Consider the following 27599-nt stretch of genomic DNA (forward strand, 5'->3'; position numbering starts at 1 on the left):
AGCAGGAGGTCTTATACTATTTCCATTGAGGAAAGCAATGTGTAATGCCTGCTTGGATGTTCAGAGCTGAAGCCATCTATCTTGTGTCTTTTGGTCTAAACTTTGTAGAGCTTACACATGGAACTTTAATAAGAACAGAGGAGCTAGCCTCTACAATTTTAAAGCTGTTTTGTTTCTTTGTTTATTTCAAATTGGCTTAAACAAGTAAGGCAGCAATTTTTTTTTTTTTTTCCTCTCCATTTACCATGTTAATTTTTGAGTATACTCCTTTTCTGTGCCTCTTCAATTTTTGCTGAAGCCATCTGGACTTTAATCTTATTTAGTATACTAGATTAGTAGGAGAGATTTCCTGAAAGAAGGTGCTAGCCTTGATTTTGTATTTAATGTACACATTTTTTACTCAAAGCAGTTTAGTGGAGAATGCTTTCTTGTCTTAACATTTAAATTGGCACGTACAATCCACTTCTTTATCTCAAAATGAATCATTTACTTTGCAGTTTTACCTTCTTCTCAGGAGATAAAGGAAAAGAAGGGATATCTCATCCCAATCAGAAGCGTAGGTGTCTACTTCCTCTGCTATTTTTTTTTTTCTTTCCCTTACAAAAACCACATGGGGTAATTACAAAACTTTCCGGATTTTCTTTATATATCAAAACTCTGCCAGACTCTGTCTTTTCTGCTTTAGACATTCCCTATGGCAAGTTTCTGGGAGTTGTAGATGTTCCTTCTCTCAGCATCTACATAGCCTTAGTTTCCATGTGAAAACCTGCAGGTACACCTTGCTCAACGAAATTGCCTATGTCCCCCTTAAATGTGAATTCAAGACTGTCAATTATCCATTTCTTACCAAGACAATTTCAGATGGTTCAACTGACTATAGTCAGTCTGCTGGTAATGACACCTGCTACAGAAGGAGGGAAGCCTCTCACTTGCAAAGTCAATTTTATGTATCATTAGGGGAAACATGAAAGATGTTCTTGTAAGCCAGAACAACTTTTCTCTCCTGATTATAATGTATTTGCACTTCTGAATTAGCAAATTAGTAGACTTACTAAGTGCTTTTTTGAAAAGTTTTGGTGTCTATTGAGAATATGACTTCCTTAGGAACATGTCAAACACAATGTACATCGCTTGAACATGTTAAGTCTTACAAGGATCATTCAAGAAAAGCTTAATTCTAAAACAAGCCTGAGGCACACCAATTCTTGATGTTAGCTGGAAAGGATATTAATTCTCTTCAATTACTTGAACCTAGAAATTGCTGTTTTAATAATTTTAAGTAAAAAATAAATAGTTTATAAATTGGTGTAGTTTTTGCTTGCTAGTTTCTAGCACCTGGCACAGAACCACACAAATTCAGTGAATCCTGAAGCACAAATTCAATATTCAATGCTTTTTCTTCATACACTGTAGCCTCAATAAAATAAGAAAGACTGTTTTCTTCCTATAAAGTAATGAATGAATAGCATGGATATAACAGAAGGGACCCATACTCAAGAGAACATTACCTCCCACTTAAGAAGAACACTTCTTCTGCCTGGAGAGATTTCTGTAGTTGCATTATATGATATTCTTGGCTTGCTCATGAGCTCTGGTAAACATGGGAAAATAGGGAGACATGCACTCATATAAATCAGTTTGATCTTCATATTTTCAATAGTATCTGACAAAGCTATTTCCTATGATATAAAATTGGAAAGGGCTTTTACACTCATGCTTATTTACATGAAACCATCTTTCACTTACTGTGAGGGACCAAAATCTCTCTACTCCAAATGCAAACACAGTGAAGATCATCCTTGGCTATGCATCTGAACTGAACAATGTATGAAGCTGTAGCATTTAAATTCGAAACAGTGATGTTGACAGCATTGCTTTCTATGGGCACCTAAAAATAAATGATGTTTAATGTATGTGGCAGCGATAAAACATAAGACATAGTCTTATAAACATAATAAAGCATAGTCTTATATTAACTGTTTACTCAGTCAAGGACCATTATTCTGATTGCAGAAGAAAGTAGCAGTCCCCATCATAAAAGAAGAATTACTATATATCTTAGCCAATTTCTGTTCATTCTTTCAAGATTATGTTTTCTTCTTCATGATCTAACTCTGTTCAGCCAGGACATGTAAGCAGTAGTGTAGGTCTAAACATTTTTTTTTTTAATGGATTAGGCATACGTGCTGAAAAATTATCAGTTACTTAACTTTGATACTTGCTGGCATTCTGAAGAACAATATCACAGTTGTCTGGTCTCTAATAATTCTGAAAATTTAATGATACCAGCATAGAAAGTAATATGGCCCATCACTTGATGTGTAACCAGGACTTGGGATTTTATCTCATTTCTAATATCTTCTGTAGATCCTCAGCTGTTGAAGACACTGTTGATGGTTGTGTCTTATTGTCTGGTTACCAGCTAACACAGTGTTCTTTCTTTTTCTTCCTTTTATTTTTATTTTTATTTTTATTTTTATTTTTATTTTTATTTTTATTTTTATTTTTATTTTTATTTTTATTTTTATTTTTATTTTTATTTTTTTTTCTATATAAAACTATTAATTTGTCTCTCTCATACAGCTCTGGATCTGTCAGAACAAAACTAAGAGATCTTTGTGAGATTTGCCTTCAAACTGAATGTAATGGTTTCTCGCTATCTATATTTCAATGCTCTTCAGTAACATCCTGTTTACATCCTGCCATATGTGCTATGTACTGCTGAGCTGATGGTAACGCACCTCATGTTCTCAAGTAATTGGCATCTGGAAATACTTACCAGCGTCCACTGAGTGGTTTCTGTGAGTGCCTCTCTGTATCTCAGTTCATATTGTGTAGGAATTGCAGGCATGTCCCATTTTATTTTCAGTTGGTTTGTGATCTGATGAGCATTTATGTTAGATGGTGTCAAGCACTTCCCTAAAATAGGAAATATGCAGATGTTATCAATACAAGAGAAGCAGGAAGGCTTTGGTAATTATGTGTCAGGTGTGTTGGTGTGTTTCACTGAAAATATAATATAAGACTTGGCTCAGAATACTGAACACTGAAAGACTTTAAAAAGACTGGAAATAAATTATTACTAAATCTTTATGGTGTCAACAAAATAGGATTGTTCTTCTTGCAATTCTTTTGTGAATGCTTCTCCTGATACCAGGAAGACCCTGTTTCTAAACAGGTGCTATTCTGAGTGAGTCTGAATGGCAAAATCAAAATGTCAATAGTTCCTAAAACCATGTTCTGTAGAAAAGTTTACAGAACTTAATGGCTTCCAAATTCAGCAACTGTGTTTAGCTATGTAATTTTAAACGTAAATACATTTTGTTTCTCCTCCAATAGAAGCAAGGTGTCCAAAAGTCTCCCAAGGAGGTCATAGTGATAATTTGGTTGTACTGGTAGTGCCTGTCAGTGGTGAGAAGTATTGTTTTACTTGGAATATAATTACTCTGAGAAGGTGGGGCTTTGGAAAGGTCTTGAAGTTATCTCAGTGATTTGATACTCTAGAGAACCTGTGAACAAATATCTAAACTGCATAGTTCATAGGATTTCTTTTTCCATACATCCCACGTATGTATTTCCATACATACATCAAGCACTGTGTAATAGGCAACTAGCATGAGAAAATAGTTGAAACTTGAAAACATTTCTTAAAACTTTAATGCTCTATAGCAAGAATTACTTAAATGCCTGCTACTGAGTCAGCCTGCCCTTTTCATGCCCATAAAGAAGTTAGGAAAACCACCAGAGAGCAGAGGAAGGTGGTAAAGTATGGTACACAAAGATATTCGCAGTATATATTTTTGGGGATATAAGTATTTTATAGTCTAGCAAATGTTTTAAAGTCCTGCTCCCATTAAAAAAAAAAAAAAAAAAAAAAAGACTTCTGCAATTGACTTCAATGAAGATTTCATCCAAAGAAGCCAGACTGCAACACTCAATTAGTGAAAAGAACATGTGTATATCAGAATTTACGATCCTGAATGTAGTTTTGAAGAAAATACTACCACTGTTTCAGCTGGATGTTGAAGTAACATAAATCATGAAGATGTACCTGCTTTGCTTGGTGTTAACGAGATGTTCTTCCCTTTCACACAGCTGTCATGGGCATAATTCACTGCTATCCAAATAGATGCAGAGCGTTGCATGAAGAGATCCTTTCGTTCTATTGTGATGGAAGGTGATGACGTATTTCTTTTGAAAAGTTTCTGGATTCTTTCCCTTCACAAAAAAGGAATCAGAATGAAGACCAAACTCTTCTGAACAGCTTGAAACAGCAAATGTAATTCCAGTACCCCAGTAATTCTAGCTAATTTAAACTTGTAAATCTGTGTTGTGTGGTGGAAAAATGTTAAAATCTTTAAATTTATAATGCACAGAGTGATACAAGACAAAATCTGTATGGCCTTCTTGTACTTCAAATTGAATGTAAATAGCATTTAGAAGGTATAACTTTAGGTTAGAGATTACTTCATAAAATCTACTTGCCACCTACAATGGACGTACATAAATTCCTTGAATGAATCTAAATTACCACAAAGGTATGAAAAACGTGGTGTATTATGGTGTCACGCCTGTCTTCTGACTGAAGTCTGATGCTTTGCAGGAACAAGACATAGATAATTAAATCTATGCCACCTCAGTCCTCATACCTGTAGATTTCTCCTAAGTATACCTAAGTAAGAAAATGGCCCAGGAAGTCTGAGAAATTTCGTTGTTTTCACCCACAGTTAGTGGTTGCTGGTTGCTGGTGCTTCTGTGTGTTTGTAGTTCTAACATTCATCCAGGAAGGGGATTTCTCTGCTTGAAGGTTACTAAAAGTTGGGCCTCCTAGACAAACACCCTGTTCCTCAGATTTTACATTAGTATTCTGTACTCCTGCAGGTACTGCCATATCTACATGGGAGGTGCCTAAACAGGTACTCCTCTCATCCTCAGTTACTTGCCTTCAAGAACGCTCTTTCAAGAACAATACTAAAGCAAAGTTTCAATCTCCCTTGTCCTTTGACTTTGTTTACATTTCCTTATTATACTGCATTTGTTAGCAGCCGAAAATACCTCCAGTTTTTTCAAATAAGTCTTCAAGTCTTTCCCCTCCACAGCCTTGTGCAATGGTTGAAGATGCAACAGTAAAAGTAAGTTAACAGGGTAAGTCTACCAGGCACAGCATATATTTGCAAGATACAAAGTGCCTCCAACTCATGGTGACTGTGCAGTAAAACTTTTTTTTTTTATATAAATGACTTCCATAATTACTATGTGCTTCGGACTAGTTAACGGAGAGATACTTTATGCCACCTTGATTCTCACCCAAATCCAATAGCTGGCCAATTCTCTGTTATAAATTTAAACAAATTCAGTGGCCATAAGGTATGTTGACTGTCTAGAACTATTTGGAGCCATTTAGGCACTTTACACTATTTAGGCCAAAACCATTTAATGCAGATAGGAGTCCACAGTTCACAGACTCACAAAACAGCTGAGGTCATATTGGACCTCTGGATATCATCTTGTCCAACATTACTGTTCAAAGGAGGATAATCTAGGGCAGTGAACAGCAGGGAGAAGAGCATGTGTTAGAGCCAGTCCTATGTCAATATACACTGTCCTTGTAATTCCTTTAGAGAGGAAACATCTTGCTATCTGGACTGGCTGAAGCCAGCTGAGATTTTGGACTTTTCCGGTGAACTATAGTGAAAACTGAGGTTCTGCCAATGCCCTACATGTAACCAATTACCACAAAAAAGTTCTCTTGGGTAGTGGAGGGTTTGGAACTAGTATATGAATGTAAAGAATATGTAAAGAACAGCAGGGATAGGGGTAATGAATAAACACTTCAAGGGGAAAGATTTAACTTTACTTTGGTGTTTCCTCACCACTCAGTCATGTTTCCTTCATGAAAAGGACTTAAATGGCAGGCTGTTTCTGTTCAGTCCAGGCTTTCCCACACAAGACCCCTCTATAATTTACTCTCTGACACACACAGAACAGATTTTTCCAGGCTGAAGCTGTTCCAATTCAATGTTCTTAAAAAGAAGTGGGTAGGTATATTAATTACCTACCTACATATTTCAAGTGTTAAGTGTGTTGATCATAATAGAATATTAAATAACTGGAAAAAAGAAGAAAAAAGAAACAAAACAAAACAAAACAAAAACTTGAAGGTTCCTCCATCTTCTGCTCCAGCCTGGTTGTGAATCAGGCACTAATATATCAAACTATGATCTTGAGTGCTTGGTTTGAACATTTGTGTGGGAGTTTTTCTTTGATCCTTTTTTCCTGACAATTAAATCATAACGAGCAAGGATAAGGAAAAAAATCAGTGCCAAACTAATGTTATTTGTGGAGTGGGGTGATGTCCTCTTCCAGGTAAGCAAAAAATCCTTTCAATTGCTTTTTGTTTTCCTGCTAGCCCAAAGAACAGGGAGAAAGGAAGCTTTTCTTTAAGATTACTAGGCTGGAGCCTAGTAGCCTAGGAGAATGAGGTTCAAGTCCTGGCTCTGGCTTGGGAAAATCTCTGACTCTGTGAGGCAGTTGTTTCCCTTCTTGTCCACCTTCTCTTTCACTATTTTACTGCCAGTTCTCCACTCATAACATCAACTCTGCAGCTTAGGAACAGCACAGTCTGAGTTTGGCTGGAGACTTAAGAGCAATGACATTACAAATGCTCTGGCTGATAGCATCTCCATAGAAGGAGAGCTGTTTCACAGGTGCTTCTCCTCTTCCAAGGAATCAGTGCTCCTGGAAGACACAGGAGATGAGGCAGCAGATTCAGTGAGGTTTGGTGCTTATTGCAAGTTGGCACCTGCTGCTGCCTCCAGTGGGAAAGTATTGATGGAGCCAGGGAGAGTAATCACGCGCTGAGGTGGCTGCCTTGCTAGTCTGCAGTATGCAGATCACCCTGGGGAATATGCCAGCTTAGTGACATATTCTTAGCTTAATGAGATGCTCAGAACCACAGCCCTCTCTCTCTCTTTTTTTTTTTTTTTTTTTTTTTTTTTTTCTTAAATGCAAAGAGCAAAGAGCAGTGTGTTATGTGGTAACATAATCAGCTATAAGTATCAGAATTTGCCAACAGCGTACAGTATTGTAACCTGTGCACCCCACGACATGGCCTCATGGCACAGATTGTGCCTTCTGATCTCAGTTCTCTTTCTAAACATGCCCTTAATCTCGTGGGAGATCCCAAATATATAAATATAAAATGAGGAAAATCCCTTTTGTCATGAAGGTACTGAGACAGCAACCTGCTTTGTTCTTTTTAAAAAAGCACAGCGCAGATGTTGATTTAATCTGCCTGTCTACATTTAACATGGGTTCTTTGTTTTAACTTCCTCAAAAAATGGAGCATGAAAACTGAAGATACCCATATTATGAGATTAACACCTACAAGTTAATTCCAGCTATTAAACTTGATAATTCAAAATTGCAGTAAAATACTTCAAAATCATCAATATCTCATTCGATATGTGGCTTAACATAATATATAATGTACAATGTGTGTATTAGTGTATTCAGTGCAAATCGATAGACAAAAATAGAAACAATTAATGTGATCTGTGGAAATAGTTTTCCAAGCAGACATGTTGGAAGCATGAAAAGATGTCTAATGACAAGCAAACTATAGAAAGAAGAAATAATTGCTTCTCAGATAAATATGATTTACTGGGTGGGAAGAGGGTTCTTGCAAGACAATTTACATGTTTTCAGTGGACAGTGAAGAAAATTACTGGTATTCAGAGCTTGTTTCACTTCTCTGCAACAGAGCTACTGACTTACAAAGTTGCCCTGTTATCTTTTCTTTAATACAGGGAGGGAAGATAAGGGTCTAGTCTCGATCAAAATTTAATGAATCAGTGAAAGAGACAGGTAAGCACAGTTGCTGCAGAGGTCCTCCCAGTCTGATCCAGAGTAGCTTTGCCAGTCACCTTTCATGAAATTAGGAAGTGATAAATCACTCTTCCTCAGATAGGACAGAGCAATTGCTGAACCTATGCACCTATTTCAGATTTTTCTGTATATATTTTCTGTTCAAGCAGAGGTTCTAGCTCTTTCTGCATTGACAATTAAACTAATCTAAGCTTCTGCTTGGCACTACGTCTGCTTGCCAATGTCAACCTCCTCACAGTTTGGAACATGGAGCTCTTACCAAATCAATATGAGGTGTGAGGAAAGGTTTTGATCAGTATTATAAAACAACCTAAAATGGAATGGAGTCAAATCCAGTTGGAGGCCAGTCACTAGTGGCGTCTCCAAGGGCTCGGTACTGGGGTCAGTTCTCTTTAATACCTTTTTCGATGATCTGGATGAGGGGATTGAGTACAGCCTCAGTAAGTTTGCAGATGACACCAAGCTAGGTGCGTGTGTCGATCTGCTTGAGGGTAGGAAAGCTCTGCAGGAGGATCTCAGTAGGCTGGACCAACTGTATGAAGTTCAACAAGGCCAAGTGCCAGGTCCTGAACCTGGGGCACAACAACCCCAAGCTGAGCTACAGGCTGGGGGATGAGTGGTTGGAAATCTGCCTGGTGGAGAAGGACCTGGGAGTATTGGTTGATAGTCGGCTGAATATGAGCCAGCAGTGTGCTCAGGTGGCCAAGAAGGCTAACAGCATCCTGGCTTGTAGAAGAAGCAGTGTGGCCAGCAGGGCTAGGGAAGTGATTGTCCCCCTGTACTCGGCTCTGGTGAGGCCGCACCTCGAGTACTGCGTTCAGTTTTGGGCCCCTTGCTACAAGAAGGACATCGAGGTGCTTGAGAGAGTCCAGAGAAGGGCGACCAAGCTGGTGAGGGGTCTGGAGAACAAGTCCTACGAGGAGCGGCTGAGGGAGCTGGGCTTGTTCAGCCTGGAGAAAAGGAGGCTCAGGGGCGACCTTATCACCCTCTACAGGTACTTTAAAGGAGGCTGTAGCGAGGTGGGGGTTGGCCTGTTCTCCCACGTGCCTGGTGACAGGACGAGGGGGAATGGGCTTAAGTTGAGCCAGGGGAGTTTTAGGTTGGATGTTAGGAAGAACTTCTTCACCGAAAGGGTTGTGAGGCATTGGAACAGGCTGCCCAGGGAAGTGGTTGAGTCACCATCCCTGGAAGTCTTTAAAAGACATTTAGATGTAGAGCTTAGGGATATGGTTTAGTGGAGGACTGGTTAGTATTAGGTCAGAGGTTGGACTCGGTGATCTAGGAGGTTTCTTCCAACCTAGATGATTCTGTGATTCTGTGAAATGCATCAGAACACATCTCAGGCAGGTAAGAGTAATGTCAAATAGCGATAAGAGCTTTTCATTTTCTGAAGTGACTTTTAGACTTACCATTTTAAGAATAAGGTGTAATTAACAGTATTTGGAGCACTGGGTGCTGGCAACCAGGTACAAGTTAGATCCTCACTTATTTCTTTGTAGCACATCAACTCATTGTCCCAGTCTGCAAAATGAAAACACACGGATTGGAAAACACTCATCCAAGCAACTATTTACCATCAAAAAGTACAAGATGGTTAGGAGAATCAAAAGAAAGAAATAATAAAACCAGTTATATTCTTTGTGCAATGAAATAAGTACTAGAAGTGTGATCCCTTATGTCATGTTTATTCTCAAGGCAAGCAGCTCACTAATGTTCAGAACAAGGGACAGAAACGTTTAGAGAGATTAAACATTACGAGTTGCAATGTTTCCAAGGAAAAACTAGTTTTCCCACATGACAGTAAAAATGGAGAATTGTACCAATGTTTTGCATTCCCTTTACCAGCTGTTACATACCAAATAATGTAGTACTGAAATGCTTGCCATGGTTTTTCTTGTGGCTTCGGTGTTTTTACACCTTTGAACTCCTACAACACTGACATCTTGCTTGCAGTTTGCCTCTGCACTTATTTAAAGCTTAAACTGGTTAAACTGTTTGTTGTGGTTGTTGTTGTTGTTTTCAATTCTGACTGGAATATATACTTTACACTACTGGAAGCACTCTCTGGCAGAACTAATTCCATGCATACATGTACAAGGAAGCACTTCCAGCTGCAGACAATTTGTTTTACTAACTTTGAGGAAAGTTATTGCAAGTTAATTTCCCTATAGCAGATGACAAAACTGTTAGCACCTTTCTGCTAACAGACCTTAGATTTTTATCTCCCATCTCTGCTCTGCTCTGGTTTCACACCTTCCTGGTCTGGCAGTTAGTGCCTTTTGTGTTCTCACTGTCTCTGCAAATGCTCAGAGCAGCAGCTGTGTGCCACCGCTCAAGTGTTTGCTGGAATTTGTGCAAGGCAGTGGCTTCTGGTGGGTCACTCCAGACCCATGGTGCAAAACACATCCCCCAGAGGAGTCACTATGGCTTGGAAATCTTGCAGAACACGGAGCATTGGCCTTGCATGGAGGGGAGGCACTGTTCCTCAGCAGAATTACAAAGTGGAGCTGGCAACAACTTTGCTTGGAGCAGATTATTGACAGCTAAACAGGATTTTGTGGACATTTTGGAAAGCATAGGCCAGAACTGAGGATCTCGTAGGCCTCACACATCCCTGTGAAACATCTTGCATAATTAATTTTAAGGAGTAAGGGGGCAAGAGTGGCTTCCTTTTGGTGATTATTACTGAGGGCAAATGTGATATTTCCACAGTTTCCAAACTGAAAGAATTACTGGGGAGTTTCTTGCAAAGCATTATATCACCATAGCACAGGAGTAATTATCAACAACAGCACAGATTGACTAGACTCCAGAATTACTCTAAAACTATCAGTCATCTCTATCTGGAGATCCAGAGTTCAGAATAATTGCTGGAGAACAACAGAATATTGTATACTACCAGATTCAGAAAGATCACATTACAAAGCAGAAGGATGCATTTATATACAAAACAACTTGGGTTTAATTTTTTGACTTTTTTTTTTTTTTTTTTTTTTTTTTTTGACCCAAAGAGAAATTAACAGCTGATGATGTTCTTAAAGGATCTCATCTTTTAGTTTCTGGTGGTAAAGCTAATTTCAGTATTTCAGAAATCACTTGTCAGAAACTTTAATCATAAAATCTGACTCTTCTCCTTTTGCTTTGTCTCTTACCGTCTGAACTACTAGTTCAGAAGAATCAGCCATTGTGTCTCAAATTACCACCCACACTTTTTAAAAAAGACACAGAAATAAAATGTGTTGTTTTTTTCTTCTCCTCAGAAAAGTAGATAAGGATATCAAAATGTACAGGATATTTAACATGATAATGATTTTTTTTTTCCTAATAAGTAGAGCCACGTGTTCCTTATATCTAAGAGGTTTAATAAGATACCAGTAGACCTATTACTTCAACAATAAAGGTTCGCTATTTGATAAGTAAATATGTTTCTCTTTGGAGTTGGTAATACAGGATGGTTGTGGTTCAGAGATTTACCCAGGTTCATAGAATCATAAAATTAGTTGGGATGGAAGGGACCTTAAAGACCATCTGGTTACAAGCCCCTACCATGGGCAGGGACACTTCCCACCAGACCAGGTTGCCCAAAGCCCCATCCAGCCTGGCCTTGAGCACCTCCAGGGATGGGGCATCCACAGCTTCTCTGGGCAGCCTGTGCCAGGGCCTCACCACCCTCAGAGTGAAGAATTTCCTCCTAACATCTAATCTAACTGTCTCCTCTTGTAGTTTAAAACTGTTCCCCTTTATCCTGTCATTGTCTGCACAAGCAAAATTTGCTCTCCACCTTTTTTACAAGCCTCCTTTAAGTATTTTAAAACTGCTATGAAGTCACTCCAGAGCCTTCTCTTCTTCAGGCTGACAGAGTCCCAACTCTCTCAGCCTTTCTCATAGGAGAGAAATCATCCTTGTGGCCCTCCTCTGGACCCACTCTAACAGATCCACATCCTTCTTGTGCTGGGGGCCCCAGACCTGGATACAGCACTCCAAGTGGGACCTCACAAGAGCAGAAGGGCAGAATCACCTCCCTTAACCTGCTGGCCACTCATCTGTTAATGTAGCCCAAGACCACAGAATCACAGAATGACCAAGGTTGGAAGGGACCTCTGAAGATCATCTAATCCAGTGCCCCTGCCAAGCAGGATCACCTAGAGCACATTGTGCGGGATGGCATCCAGGCAGGTTTTGAGTATTTCCAGAGAAGGAGACTCTACAACCTCTCTGGGCAACCTGTGCCAGTGCTCTGTCACCCTCACAGTACAGAAATGCCCTCTCATATTCAGCTGGAACCTCCTGTCCTTCAGTTTGTACCTGTTGCCTCTCGTCCTGTCGCTGGGCACAACTGAAAAGAGACTGCCTCCATCCTCTCGGCATCCTCCCCTCAGATATTTATACACATTAATGAGGTCTCCCCTCGGTCTTCTCTTTTCCAGGCTAAACAGGCCCAGCTCTCTCAGCCTGTCCTCATACAACGGTTGCACCAGTCCTATCATCATCTTCGTAGCCCTCCTGTGGACTTTCTCCAGTAGCTCCATGTCCTTCTTGTGCTGGGCAGCCCAGAGGTGGACACAGCACTCCAGGTGTGGTCTCACCAGGGCTGAGTAGAGGGGGAGGATCACCTCCCTTGACCTGCTGGCAAGGCTCCTGAATGCAGCCCAGGCTGCCGTTGGCCTTCTTAGCCCCAGGGTCACACTGCTGGCTCATGGTCAGCCTGCTGTCCACCAGAACCCCGAGGTCCCTCTCTGCAGAGCTGCTCTCCAGCGGGTCAGCCCCCAGCCTGTGCTGGTGCTTAGGGTTATTCCTCCCTAGGTGCAGGACCCTGCACTTGCCCATGTTGAATTACATGAGGTTCCTCTTGGTCCTACCCTCCAGACTGTTGAGGTCCCTCTGAATGGCAGCACAGCCCTCTGGGGTATCAGCCACTCCTCCCAGCTTTGTGTCATCAAACTTGTGAGGGTGCACTCTGTTCCACCATCCAGGTAGTTGATGAATAAAGTGAACACACTGGAGCCAGTACTGACCCCAGAGGGACACCGCTAGCTACAGGTCTCCAACTAGACTCTGCACCACTAAGCACAACCCTCTGAAAATGCAGGACGCAGTTGGCCTTCTGGGCTGCAGATGTGCGCTACTGGCTCATGTTGAGCTTTTTGTCCACCAAAATCCCCAGGTCCTTCTCTGCAGGGCTGCTTTCAATGAGTTCTCCCAATCTGTGCTCATGTCTGGGATTGCCCCAAACCAGGTGCAGCACCTTGAATTTGCACTTGTTGAACCTCATGTGGTTTACATGGGCACATTTCTCCAGCTTGTCCAGGTCCTTTTGGATAGCATCCCTTCCTTCTGATGTTATCAGCTGCACCATACAACTTGGTGTCATCTGCAAACTTGCTGAGGGTGCACTCAATCCCACTGTCCACGTTGTTGATAAAGATCTTAAACAGCACCAGTCTCAGGATAGACTCCTGAGGGACTCCACTCATCACCATGCTCCACCTGGACATAGAGCCATTGACCACCACACTCTGGGTGTGACTTTCAAGCCCATTCCTTTCCACTGAATGGTCTACCCTTCAAATCCACCTCTCTCCAATATAGAGATCAGGTTGTCACATAGGACCAGGTCAAAGGGCTTGCAGAAGTCCAGGTACCTGACATTGGTTGGTCTTCTCTTGTCAGCTGATATAGTCACTCTATCACAGAAGGCCACAAGATTGGTCAGGCACAATTTACCTTTGGTGAGCCATGCTGGCTTTCTCAGATCACCTCCTTGTCCTGCATATGCCCTGACATTGCTTCTACAAGGATCTGTTCCATGATTTTCCCAGGCACAGAGTAGAGACTCTGTAGTTCCCCAGGTCTTCCTTTCTATTCTTATTAAAAATGGGATCCCAGTTTTCTGCCCTTCCTGCTTGCTTTCTTAGACAGGGGGATGGAGAGATCTTACACTCTAAGAAAAACATCCTTAAAGAGTTGCCAGCTCTGTTCAGCTCCTTTGTCCCTACAGATGGTGTTCCAGGGGATCTCATCCACTAGGTCTGTAAAAAGCTGGAAGTTCACTTGTTGGAAATTCAGGGTCCTGACTTTGCTCTTTGCTAGGCCCATATTTCTTGAGATCACAAACCTGACCAAGGCATGGTCACTACATCCCTGCCTGCCTCCAATCTTAACCTCTTTAAATAGTTTGTCTGCATTGGTGAGCAGCAGGTTCAGTAATGCTTCTCTGGTTGGTTCATCTAGTACCTGGATGAGGAATTTATTTTCAGTGCACTCTGTGAGGGTTCAGGATTGCTCACACCCTGCTGTGCTGCTTCCTCAGCAGACATCCAAGTGGTTGAAGTCCCCCATCAGGGTGAGAGAGTGTAAACATGATGCATCTAGTAGCTGAAGCTACTAGAACCTCATCCACAGGTTCTCTTTAACCAGGCAGCCTGTAGTAGACACCATCCACAAGCTGTACTTTCTTTTGGTGTGGTCCTTAACTTTTGCCCACAAACTCTCAACCTATCCATGGCTGTTTCTCAGAGGCATCTCTTCACAATCAATCCCTTACCTAACATAGAGGGCAACACCCCAACCCCTCCTTCCCTGCCTACCTCTTCTGAGAAGAAGAGAGCCCCCTCTATTCCAGTGTTCCAGTTATGTGATCCATCCCACCACGTTTCAGTTACAGCAGTCAGGTCATATTTTTCTAATTGCACCATGATTTCCAGCTCCTCCTGCTTGTTTCCCCAGAACACCCTTGTGAAATTATGCAGTAAAAGAGCAGTCCTCCTCTTTTCCTCATTCAGACTGATTTCTTCCTATAACCTGAATTACAGAGTGTCCTTGCTATGTCTATCACCACTTGGATGGCAGCTGTATAGTTAAATTAACAGTTGTTTTGGACCAAAAGTGTGTCGCTATGGCTCAGACTTATAACCTCCAACCCATGACACCTCCCTTGTCCTACCAAAAGAAATATGCATTTCTAATGAAAGTCTACTGCATCAGTCTAGGTGTGTGCAGCTTCCTTTTGGGAAGGTAGAGATCACGTCTTCCTTGTTTCTACAGCAAATGTGAATAATTACTTAGTTCTTTGCTTTCCTAGTCCAATCACCAAACCAAACCTTGGCCACCTGCATTCTTGATATGGTGCTCTAAGAACTGGAGAAAGTAGCAACTGCTCTCACATTATTCTCCTCTTTTACTCTAAATTGAGCCTTTTGTTGACTTGGTAATTCTTCTTTTCTTTTAGATTAAGAACTAGAAAAAAAACAACAAAAAACACCTTTTTGGAACTGCTGTAACACTTCACATCAGTATGTTTGTAACAACATACTGCTCCTGAAACTGTGAAATAACAGTTCTGGAGAGATGAAATCAAATGGAAACATTCCCCCCTTCTGATGAATTCCTATTAACTTCTTCCCCAAACCATTTCTGTTAACTGAGACCCACGTGGTGACCACAGTGCTGCAGACCTGTTTCTCCTTACAGAAGCATGCATGGGGACTTGTATTGTTCTTCATGCTCTTGGTCTTACAAAAAAAAAAAAAAAAAAAAAAAAAATCTTTCTTTATAAATTGGCTTTTTCTATGAGACAGTTTAAAAACACACAAGACAAAAATAGTAGCTTCTATGTGTGGAAACAGTGTATTAACATACTCCACCCTCACTGGCCTGGCTGATATACTAAAAAAGTCCTATAAATTCCCATAAAGTCCTGTAAAGTCCTATATCACACTCTTCAGCTGAACATGTTATGTTACCCACGTTTTTTTCACTTGTCCACTTTTCCTATATTTGTAGGTACACATGTGCATACTGTTTTTATCCCATTCCATTTTGGTTTTACTGTACTGCTTCCTTTTAAAGAACGTATGTATTATTAGTTCTTCTGCACCTTAGAATATTAGCCCTGTGCCAAGACTGCACTCTGAGATGTGCAAGCAAAGGAAAAACTTCCCCTGTACCAAAAAGCCACAATCCAATTTCCTCTTTAAAACAAACAAGGCTCAATTTTTGCACTCCTGTATGCATTGTTTTTCTTCACATTTTTCTGGTATTCTCAGTAATGCTTTAGTCCAATAGAGTAATAGCAAGATCTAGGTAATTATGCATAGTTAATTTCAGAAAAATGCAGTCATATTGATGTTGTCTCATCCAGCGCCACTATGTAGTAAAAGACTGTCTTCCCTGCTATGGCTCCGAGCAAGCCACATTGTGGCTGCCTACAATAAATCCAGCATGAGCACCAGCTGCTGTGAAACTGATATCTATTGGTAAGTGTTTGGCTTCTCTTTTTTTTACCATTAACTGCAATGTATTAGTTAAATCTAAACCATAAACTTTTGTCAATATAAACATCACATATTCTATTGTCATTTGATTAGGCCACTAGGAGGCCCCTAGAAACAAGAAATAGAGACAGACCCTGCGTCTGCAGCCCTGTAATAAGTATCTGGGCCTTAGGAAAGGGTCAGAAATTCACAGCTTCTACATGCCGGATTTCAGCCAAACAACCCTATGTCAATATTTAAAACCCAAATCACTTCAGCTGGCAGATTTCTAGCTGAAATCTAAAATGTTGCCAGGAGATCTGACTGTTCATCTTTACAATTAACTAGATATTATGTGAATTATATTTACCCACCTGGAAGCTGCTTGCACAATGGAAAATCCAAATTTAAGCAGTTACAGGAATCTAGGGAATAAAAAAGAATGCATTTAACTGAAATAAAATAAAATAAAATAAAATAAAATAAAATAAAATAAAATAAAATAAAATAAAATAAAATAAAATAAAATAAAATAAAATAAAATAATAAAATAAATAAACTGTTGCTGAGTGCAGTTTCTCCTACCCAAACTTAATTCAGTCATGACTTTGGTCATATATCCTTGCCTTTGAATTGTGTTAAGAATTCTTAGTATTAATAAAGAGTAATAAGTCATGCATCAAACAAAAACTCACCTGTTGCAAGTAAAAAGATAGCTGCAAGCAGAGAGTTCTTCATCTTCTCTGAAAAGAAGCATAATGATTATCACCAATGTTACACAATCTTTAGTCTATTTTTCATACAGCCTCTTCAGTTTTCCTATCCATTCCACTACCTATACTTTTGCTGGCTGGATACATCTAACCCACTTGTAAATGACAACGTGATGGACATTTGGGCTCCACGTTATTAAATATATTTAGGAAATTCTAATTTCACCTGTATGAAAAACAGAAGCTTTCCTTCTTGGTGTGTACAAGTCACAATGAGATTGTTAAAGGTGTGTAAGATATCAGCAATGTAAACCCAGTTAAGCTTAGGTTAAGCTTAAGCTTCTTTGAAAATCTATGCTAAATGTCAATGTGCAGAAAAGCAAGGCAAAGTATTTGACTTACTCTAAAATGAATGATTAGACACTGTAGAAATAATAGCAGCAGCAGACCCTGCCTGTCTTCTCTTTCTGCCTTCTTTTTCCATTTAAAATAAATTCACCACTGCAGAGGTGCTGTATCTGCATTGTTGGTAGCAAAATGGGGAGCCCTAATGTAGACAAAAGTCACTATAGCTGTAAATCAGGTCCACATCCATGAAGTCTGATCAGAGAACATATAACTCTGGGCACTCCAGAACCACAATAGCTCTTGCTGCTCAATCAGTAAAGGGAAATTTTCAGAAAATTTCACTACTGTGGGAAATTTCCCTTCTGTACTCAGATAGCTGCAAGCAGAGTCTGGATTCAAACCTACCTGGTGATAGGCAAATTATTAACTTATCTCGGCCACTATGGCATATTTCAGGTTGAGTATTAAATAGGAACAAAAAATTTTAAAATGTTTTAAATGAATCATCTTAAAGAGAGAATTATAGGCATGAGTCTAGTCTACAGTGGGAGCATGTGACTAATGCATATCTTATATCTTATCAGATATAAGCTATATCTTATCAGATTTTTGAAGGGCACATTCATAAAATAGAAATGGAATTCTGCTGGGTGTTACAGGGGGTTTCCTGGTAATTAGGTTGCTTAGGCTTGGGAGTAAGCTTGAAAATGTTGAGGGATGGCAGATACAGTTTGTGCATGCAGGGTCAAAGCCTTTCTTATCTGACTGATCCAAATATCAGCCTTGACAACACTTCCCAGAAAGAACAGAGAGAGGATAGTAGTAATTTATGAGCACTAAGGAAAAAGTGAAAAAGATGCAATGCAAGTCATACGTGAGGAAGGTTTTGATAGGGCTTTGCAGAGTTACAGACTCAGAGCAAACTAGAGGTCAAGAGATAGAGAATGCTACTTGAACTATGTACCTTGATTTGAAGTGATCAGGATAATCACATTTGAAGTAACCTATCCTAGATGAAAACCATGTAAGTCAGTGCAACAGCAGGAAACTGAGTTCAGCATGCATAGAATTAGGGAAGAACATACTGTAGGGAAAGAAATGCAACAAAGCAAGTCCATGTGAGTGTTTCTGGATCTCTAGGTCTCAGTATGGATGTTACTTCCACTTAAAGAAAAAAAAAATCGACTGTAAGAAGTATAGAAAATATGTTGTCAATCAAAATAGATGAAAGAATCTCAAAAAATGTAATTTGTCATAGGAATAAGAACCTATTTTTGATTAAAGATCAGGTATCCAGTTGCCATAGTAACCTTTTTAATGTAAAACAAAAGCTGAACTATTACTTTTAAGGTAAACTTTGCATAGGAACACTTTTTCATGTGTTTAATATTTCAGCTCCTTTACTGCCATGGACTTGTCTAAGAATTGCAAATGCCCTAAATTTTCCTGTTATTCAGACCAGGATAAATTACACTGTCTCCTGTGATATACTCAAAAGTGCAACAAGAACTAGAAGAGAACACCAACTTTGTTCCATTTGTGGCTTAAATGGCTTCTCAGACCTAGACTTATACCTTACTGTAGATGTGGTACTGGATTTCTCTCAATGCTTTTCCTCACTTGTCATTTGCTTATTTAAGTTCTGCTGTAAAAGACAACGCAGGCTCTTGGTCTCCCTTGAATGCAATCTTAACGTCTCCCATTTAGCCTGGATTACATCATGTGAATTAATAGAAAACCCCACAGAATCCTTCCCTGCACTCTGTCCAACCAGCTGTTAACTGTTACACTTCAAAGGAAAAAGAATTTCCCAAGACATGGAAGCACAGTCAGGAACACGCTGCTGGCCTCCTCATCCTGCTTTATACCTGTGAAACTCTCTTCTACCCTTGCACATCAAAGGGAGAATGGGGCAGGCTGTGAGCCTGTGAGTACATTTTTGCAACCAGTGCCTATGGATCCTAATGAAACAGAAGGGGTCTGAAATCTTGTTTGTTCAGAGTTCTAAATACATCCTAAACCAGCTTAGGTTATATGGGATGGGCGACCCCATTCAAACACACTCAGAATCCAGCAGGCAGCTGAAGCAGAATGTAGGCTGCAGAAATACTGCATCAGCAAAGGAATATTTCATTTGTATTCAGTCTTACCTTCTCTGAAGTGCAAGCAGTTGAGGTCTTCATTTTCATCTGGTTGAGTATGTGTATTTTTGCTGTAAATTAGCTTTCTGTTCTCCAATAAAAAGTTTAGTTTCGGTTGACTAGAGTTGCTCTGTTTCATGCATACTGCAACAAATTCAATATTGTAACAAATACAAGTTCATTTTTGGCCTATTACTGCATGCTGAAGTCCCATATCTTTCCTCTGGATCTAAAATAGAGCTACGCTATTTTTCACAAGTAACTTCTTGAATAACTCTGCAGCTGATAAGCAAACCTGCAAGTCTGCAAAATATTTGACTGATTGTTGCAGTGCTTTTTGCCAGAGAAATACATCAGTATCTGAATTCAAAAAGCAGTTTTGATATGGTCTTTGAAAAAAAATCCCACCCAGTCTTCAGCCACACCCCCTGGGTGAAATTTGCTGTGATAGGAAAGGCTCCCACAACACACTCTTTCATGCTGTGTGAGTTCAAGTTGCACTGTGAAACAGCTAATTTTTCAAACAGTTGTGCCTTCTCTTAATGAAAATAACAATATTCTCCCCAACACATTAGCTGATATACCTTCAAAAGAGGTCTTCCTTGGAGGTATAAAAAATGTAAGTACAGATGAAACAATGATATTGCTAAATAAACTAGGCAGTCAATGCAGAGTGCGCAATTTGTATATTTGGGTGAAGATTATTTGGAAGAGAAGATAAAGGAGGAAACTAAATTGATTTTGTTAAAACAAGCATGGACCAAATTCTGCTTGTGCAAGAGCAGGTCTGGAGTCTCACCACTCTTAGTGCTGTGATGTTAGACCTCCCTAAGTGTGAATGCAGAGTTCGTCCTGTTATGTTGGATAGAATGTTTATAAGAATTGAGGCAGTATGACCTGATGAGACAGGCAACTTCTTTTTGCAACATCATTGCAGTTAGTGCTACTGGTTTGTTTCTGGGATAACTGGAGGATGTCTTCCCTGGCACATTTCAGACCTGTGCTATGAACACTGCATTCAACAGACAGAAGTCATCTGAGCTGTGTATATAAGCAGAGTCTTAAGGATTGCCTTTTGAATCGGAAACAAGATCTTTGTCTGTCTAGATCAGATTTAAGCATCTCTTACTGTCCTGGTTTGGTTGGGACAGAGTTAATTATCTTCACAGGAGCTCATACGGTGCTGTGTTTTGGATATGTCATGAAAATATTGTTGATAACGCACCGATGGTTGGATTGTTGCTGAGCAATGCTAACATAACTTCAAGGATGAACCTGCTGCTTCTCCACCTGCCAGTGAGGAGGCTGGGGGTGCACCAGTGCACCAGGAGCTGGGAGAGGACACAGCCAGGACAGCTGACTCAGGCTAGCCAAAGGGATGTCCCATGTCATACAGCATCATGCTCAACAATAAAAATTGGGGGTGTTGCCTGTGGGGTATTGCTGCTGCTTTGGGACTGCCTGGGCATGGTGCTGAGCAATTGCATTGTGCATCATTCACTTTGTCTTTCCTCTCTGCTCCTCACCTCTCCTCGCTTTCCCATACTTTTCCACTGCCTTTCCACTGTCTTTACCTCAACCCACAAGTTTTCTAAATTTTGCCTTTCTAATTCTCTTCCCCCATCCTTTGGGGGTCAGGACAGAGGAGTGAGCAAGTGGCTGTGTGGCACTCAGCCACAACACGAGTTGTACAACCACAACACAAGTTGTACAACTACGTTGTAGCCTCTGACTGTTCAGACAATATCACAGAATCACAGAACTGTAGAGGTTGGAAGGGACCTCGAAAGATCATCGGGTCCAACCCCTCTGCCAAAGCAGGTTCCTCAGAGCAGGCTGCCCAGGTAGGCGTCCAGACAGGCCTTGAATATCTCCAGAGAAGGAGACTCCCCAACCTCCCTGGGCAGCCTGTCCCAGTGCTCCGTCACCCTCACTGTGAAGAAGTTCTTTCGCATGTCTAGAAGTCTCCTGAGATTTGCATTCATTATGATTTCTTGTGTAGCAAGAAGAATTAAAGATCATTCTTAGCTTTCTCCATCACATGTAAATCTTTACTGAAGGAAACTTAGTACCTTTTGTACCCAATGAAAATGGCAAGCCTTCTTTGCCATCCTACTCGGCATATCCAATAGGCCTGCATCTGCTAGAGGGAACTATTTTGGGATATGTGGTGTGGAAACAAAAAGGTTTTGACAAAAGTTTGTCTACAGTCTCCCAATGCACACTTGTGGGAGTAAAATTCAGCAAAGATTTTTTAAAATAACTTTTATTTTTAAATGTCTTTGTTTTTTTCATCCTTGGGATAAGTGGGAGGAGATATAACAATCTGATTCATGTTTGTAATCCTCTTTGCCCCCCCAGCCCAGTCTTGTTCCTGGGCAGAGAAACATTTTCTCTGTGAAACACAGCTACTGCAGAAAGCATAAGTTTGGGGAAATCCTAAGAAAGGACTAGGAAGTAACTCAGTAGAGGGCAGTGGCTGAACTTATTACATGCTATTCTGCGCTCCTCGTATATTCTCCTGCCTTTCCCACTTCAATAACAGTGCGTGTGTTTGTGCTGCTAGTGTAACATTTTCACAATCCTTTTAAAGGATTGTGAAACAAACATTTTCACAAACTTTTCTCTGTAGTAATATTTCTTTCAGAATACTATCCAGCATTAGAATGGCCTTTGAGTTGAAAAGTCATTACCTTTTCTTAGTCCGAATCTTTTCAAGTGTCTTTTCTGTTTTGGAACAAAGTGATTTAAACATAGTAATTACAATTAATCGAGTCATCAAGAACTATTTACATACTCCCTTGTGGCTTTATTGTTTTTGACCATTTTATTTTCCCTTCCCATTATTATTCAATAGATAACCCAGGGGAAATATTTTTGAGAGATCATTTAATTAGCTTTATTAAATGTTACTTTGGTTACCTTAAAATAATTCACAGGTTGGTCTTTGCCACTTTTGTATAGAACAGAAAGCCAGGGAGGGGCTAGATTTGTCAAACTGGAGTAACAGTGTCATGATTTTAATTATCCTGCACATCTTCCAAAGCTTATCAACTGGAACAATTGCTCAGAAGATACAATTGGTTGAACTTACTTTGACTGCATGAGGGCTTTGCATATGAGACTGACTACCATGCTTTATGACATCCTGGCATGGCCTGTATTGAATCTCCCCTTCGAGATCATTCTGCTTTATGTCATTGCTAATTCAGAAAAATCCTTTAAGCAAGGATGGTGTCTGCTGAGTCATGTCCCATTCTAGTATCTTAAACCATAAACTTGGAGCACCATTTTAGAGCAAGAGTAACCAAATCATGCCCCTACCCAAAATATCCAGCCACCCTAGTGGTTAGGGTACTCTTCTGACAACTGAGAAATCCAAACTTATTGCATGCCTGGGTAAGGATATAGATCTGAACCAAATATTTTTGCAACTTTTGTTTTGATTTGACCTCCAGTGGATTACTCACACAGCCCTGATTATGGCCCCTTCAGGATTAAAATCTGTCTGCCCATAAATGCTCTAAACTTCTATTTCTCACACAGCTGTAAACAGTATTTCTTGGCTTTCTTAGACAGAGCATGAATGTTAACAATCCGTCTTAGCTCCCAGTTTAGTTTGGCTGCCTTTAACACAGGAGTACCAGGGGTGTTGTGGCTGTCTGAATTTAGAGCCCTGCTATCACAGGTAACCAACTCTTGCAGTCTGTGTCATGAACTGAAATAGCTCCATATTAAAAATAGTGGGGTTTTTGGTCCTCAGCATTCACACTGGAGGCTGTTCCTGAATTTAGAAATCCTTGGTGAGACTTCCTTCTAGCTTCCAGCATCATATTTCTTTCTGCCTGGGTTATATTTGTAAGTTTTTCTGCCAACTTCACTCTAAATATTTTCTTTCCTCCCTCACACTGATTATCAGCCTGTGTTTTCCTAGGTCATACAACTCTTACTTTCCTAGTCTACTATTACATGATAAATATTTTATTTCCCTGATTATCTCATTATCCTGTCCCTGTACAGTCTGATTCTCTGCGATTTTGCTGGTAATTAAATAGTGCTGAAGAATAATGCTTGCTTAGGCTGTTTTTGTCTCTATGTCCCTTTGGCTTGGGGAGTTGTCATGGTGAAGTCTCTTCATGCTGACCACAGAGGAACATGCTTTCATTTCTGTGTTGGTTACGTGTGGTTCAGTGGTCAGTCATGGCATGTGGCAATCTGAGTTTGAATGGGCATGTTTTCTCAGTTTGATGACATCCCAGCACAGTAAGGAGGCTGATTTGGATGCTGGTGGGTGCACGATGCACTTCCATGGCACATTCACAGAGGGCACCTTAACAAATGGGTGCAGGCATGGCCCTGCTATGTAACCAATGCATATAAAGTCCATTTTGGTTAAAACAAAACAAAACAAAACACCTGGTGATATCTTTGATTAAAAAAAAAAAAAAAAAAAAAAAAAAAGAAAGAAAGAAATATTTCAAGCAAAGTTACCAAAGCACTTCTTTTTCTTTACAATAAAGCAATGCCAAACTGTTCCATGCAGACATCCCATTTTGAAGAAAACAGAACGTCCTTAGCTCCCTCCCATTAAAAAGGTTTATATTGAAAATTTTAAATTTAATTTCTTCTGCTTTCTGAAGAGAAACAACAACAACAACAAAACAACATGGATTTAGATCTGTCAAATGTTGTTGGGTTAACTTATTAAGTTCTGAGCAATAGCCTTAAAACAATGTAACAGGGGACATGAGGTGAAAGTGTCTGCATGAAGCAGTGAAACTCTGTGTAATTGTCATAATTGCAAGCTCCTTTTTTCATAAGCAGAGGGGAAGGATGTGGAGAGAGCAGGACAGGAAAAAAGGAATCATATTAAGAGTGAAATGACATGCCAAAGAGTAAACCTGAACTGTAGAGGATATAAGCAACCCTGAAATCGGGGAAGTTTGGATCTAATCTTTGTGGCTTTTTCTCATTTACATAACGAATGGTTTAGTGCTCAGTTTCCTCCTCAAACATAGGTTCTTGGCAACAAAATAATATCTCTCGTCAATATGTAGACCCCATTGCTCAGCCAGATGCAAGATATGTGAAAGACAGGCCTTCAAGGTTACAGAAAGAGTCACTGCAAGATAAGGTGGAACTGCAGTCAAGAGAAAATGCTTCATCATACTTTTTTTTGGCCAAAGAACAGGACTACTGGTGAGGCAAGAGCTAAGAGGAAAGCTGGACTGCTTGTCCAGCTTAATAGGTCTTTCAGTTCTTTCTGAATGCTCAGAGGAAGATGGATATAAAACATGAGGTTTAAGCACAGAAAATAATTTATTGTTATTTATTCCCCGTAAAATAATGCAGGAAATAAAGGACCTAGTTCACAATCATGTGTGGCTGTATATACAGACAAAGCAAGTGCTACCACTCTGGGATAAAATACTTTCACAGAATCACAGAATCACAGAATTTCTAGGTTGGAAGAGACCTCAAGATCATCGAGTCCAACCTCTGACCTAACGCTAGCAGTCCCCACTAAACCATATCCCTAAGCTCTACATCTAAACATCTTTTGAAGACTTCCAGGGATGGTGACTCCACCACTTCCCTGGGCAGCCTGTTCCAATGCCTCACAACCCTTTTGGTAAAGAAGTTCTTCCTAACATCTAACCTAAAACTCCCCTGGCTCAACTTAAGCCCATTCCCCCTCGTCCTGTCACCAGGCACGTGGGAGAACAGGCCAACCCCCACCTCGCTACAGCCTCCCTTGAGGTACCTATAGAGAGCGATAAGGTCACCCCTGCGCCTCCTCTTCTCCAGGCTGAACAAGCCCAGCTCCCTCAGCCGCTCCTCGTAGGACTTGTTCTCCAGGCCCCTCACCAGCTTCGTCGCCCTTTGCAGTGGTTCAAGGGCAAGAAACAATCACACTGAAGATATATTTGTTTTAGAGGTTTCCTTTTGGCTATGTGGTTATAAGAGGATGTGAATGTAATCTGATATCTATACATACCACCCAGTTTTCACAAAAGCAGGAGCTGGACAAACAGGGGAGCTTGCCTGATGCCATGTAAAGTGGTCTCTGACCAACAGTTGGTGCTGGGTCCTGTGAACAGCCTTGCAGTGTCCTGGCTCACCCAGTGAGGGAGCTTTTCCTGCCATGGGAGTGAGACAGATCAACTCTGAAGGGAGGAAAGCTGGAGATGTTTTTTCAAAGCTATGTTTCTTTACTATTAAAAGACAAAAGCTATGGCCTGGGTTGTTCAACCCAATTTTCTGTGAACATCACTTCAGCTTTAAAAGAGGCTGGAGAACTAAGTCCATGCTCAGCCATAAATTCAGCTTTCTAGAAGTGAAACCAAGTGAAGAAGTTCTCCCTTACAGGAAGAAACAGCACTGCAACAAACTGAGAACATTCTTTTTTTCCTTTTTTATCCCTTCTGCCTCAGGTTTTTAAATGAAGTAAGGGAACTTCTGAGTCATCAGCTTCACTCCTGTTGAAGGTGTTCATTTTCAGCCTGTTTGTAAATTGGTAAGGCTCCAACTTAAAATTGATTGTTTCTTATTCCCATTACTCTTTACAGAAAGCTATTCCTGAACTGTTTGTCTCTGAGAGATCACTGGGAAAAAAAAAACAACTTCTGAGTTTCTAGTTTGTTTTCCATTTTGGAATAATTTGGAGGCAGGATTATAAAGGAATGTTACAAATCACCTTTCTTTCTTCCTTTCCAGTAGTGATTAGAGGGGAATACACTCTTAGGAGACACTGCAATGTTTATGTCTTTTGAGTGATTTTGGCAATAGCTCTTCACACCATGTTTCATGATAGTTCAGGGGGGTGCAATATACAACAGACTCTTTATAAAATAAAAGGGATATGAAGCATCCTTTAATGTAAACATTCTATTGTTCAGTGAAGAGGGTCTGGCTTTCTTTAATTTTGTTACACAATACCAGAAGTGGCATCACAAAAGCATAGCACAAGATGCATTCACAATTCAATAATTTTACTAGATGGAATAGTCTTTAATAGTATCTCTTAATCAGTAGCATGGGTAGGTAGTGAAAGGAAGAATCTAACTTATATCTAACATTTCATACCAGCTCATGATGGCTTCACTGTTTTCTACTGTCCCTCCTACCCTTCTTTAGCAGGAACCAAAGTAGAATTTTCCTCTGAGTAGGCAATTACTAACATTCAAACTGAATATGATTCAAGCATGGTCCTGTGTAAGGCATGATGAATGGAATGGAGCATTGTCAGCTGGTCTAAAAAGCCTTGCTCCAAGCACCACACAGAGGACAGTTGTAGAGCTGGGGCTGTTGCTCACAGGCCAAAGATGAAATAAACATGTGGCTGTAAGCCCTTTTGCAGTGGTCTCTCCTTGAGTGGGAAGAAGTCCTCATCCTGTTGTCTCCCTTCAACAGTTTTCCATATAAAACCCAACTGTGAGTCATGTGAAGACAGTTTAAACTTGGCAGTGTTGCACTGTGACACAAATCCAGTAATGTTTTTTTGCTAAACTGAGTTTCTGAACCATGAAGAGTAAGAAAAAAAAAATAAGACACACATCACAGATCTGAAACTTTGATAAGTTTCTAAGTAGTGTTGTGTAGGCTTTGTACATCTATGTATGACCAAGTTCTCACTCATGGTACTGAATAAGTTTTGCACAAGAAAAGAAGCAATTAATGGAGGGAAAAATCCAATAAAGGTCACACTTCTTTAAGTTACATTCTTACAACTTATTTAAATGAAAGGGCTTTTCTTTTTTTCATTAAAAGTAATTCAAAAAGTGAAAATTACAGTGCAGGACAGAAGCAATTAATGTGCATCCTGTACTAGTTAATCTGCTCACCTCAAGGAAGTTTATCTTCAGAGATCAAAAGTCAGACTCAGAAATATGTTCTCTCACGTCACCTTGAATGCTTTAAATAGCAAAACTTAAAACTGAAATACAATTTGATGCTTGTGATACCTCTTCAGGGGATCTATGAACTCAGTGTTGTCTTTAAAAAAGTATTTTTGCAGGGTACTAGGGCTAAAATTCAGAGTAGCTTCAAATTTCCAAATCGTTCCAAGAAAGCTTTCTTATTTTTTATTAACTTATGGTAACAGGGCAAAATCTACTGGGCCATTTCTAAATTACTGACAAAACAGAAAATTGTTTAAGAATGCCTTTTCAGAGTACTGCACAATAAAGGTACATGATTTCAACTGCTGTTAGTAAATAAAGACACTTGATTTCCACTGCAGTGGGAATCAGCATTGT

At 40.0% G+C, this 27599-nt stretch overlaps 1 protein-coding gene across 1 annotated transcript in view; it reads right to left on the bottom strand.

Annotated features, from left to right (window-relative positions):
- Positions 1 to 16978, bottom strand: part of LOC309889675 (interleukin-6 receptor subunit beta-like) — a 33279-nt gene extending 16301 nt beyond the window's left edge. Inside the window, exons 1-7 of the mRNA XM_082782622.1 lie at positions 16835 to 16978; positions 16514 to 16564; positions 9297 to 9408; positions 4052 to 4218; positions 2780 to 2919; positions 1747 to 1888; positions 1509 to 1591 (exon numbers count right to left, since the gene is read on the bottom strand). Of these exons, the coding sequence (XP_082638748.1) occupies positions 1509 to 1591; positions 1747 to 1888; positions 2780 to 2919; positions 4052 to 4218; positions 9297 to 9408; positions 16514 to 16564; positions 16835 to 16877 (738 nt within the window). The 5' untranslated portion in view covers positions 16878 to 16978. The remainder of the gene's footprint in view (positions 1 to 1508; positions 1592 to 1746; positions 1889 to 2779; positions 2920 to 4051; positions 4219 to 9296; positions 9409 to 16513; positions 16565 to 16834) is intronic.
- Positions 16979 to 27599: the final 10621 nt, after the last annotated feature.

This window comes from Aythya marila (genome assembly GCF_965140915.1).
Source record: "Aythya marila genome assembly, chromosome: Z".
In the NCBI taxonomy this organism is placed as follows: domain Eukaryota; kingdom Metazoa; phylum Chordata; class Aves; order Anseriformes; family Anatidae; genus Aythya; species Aythya marila.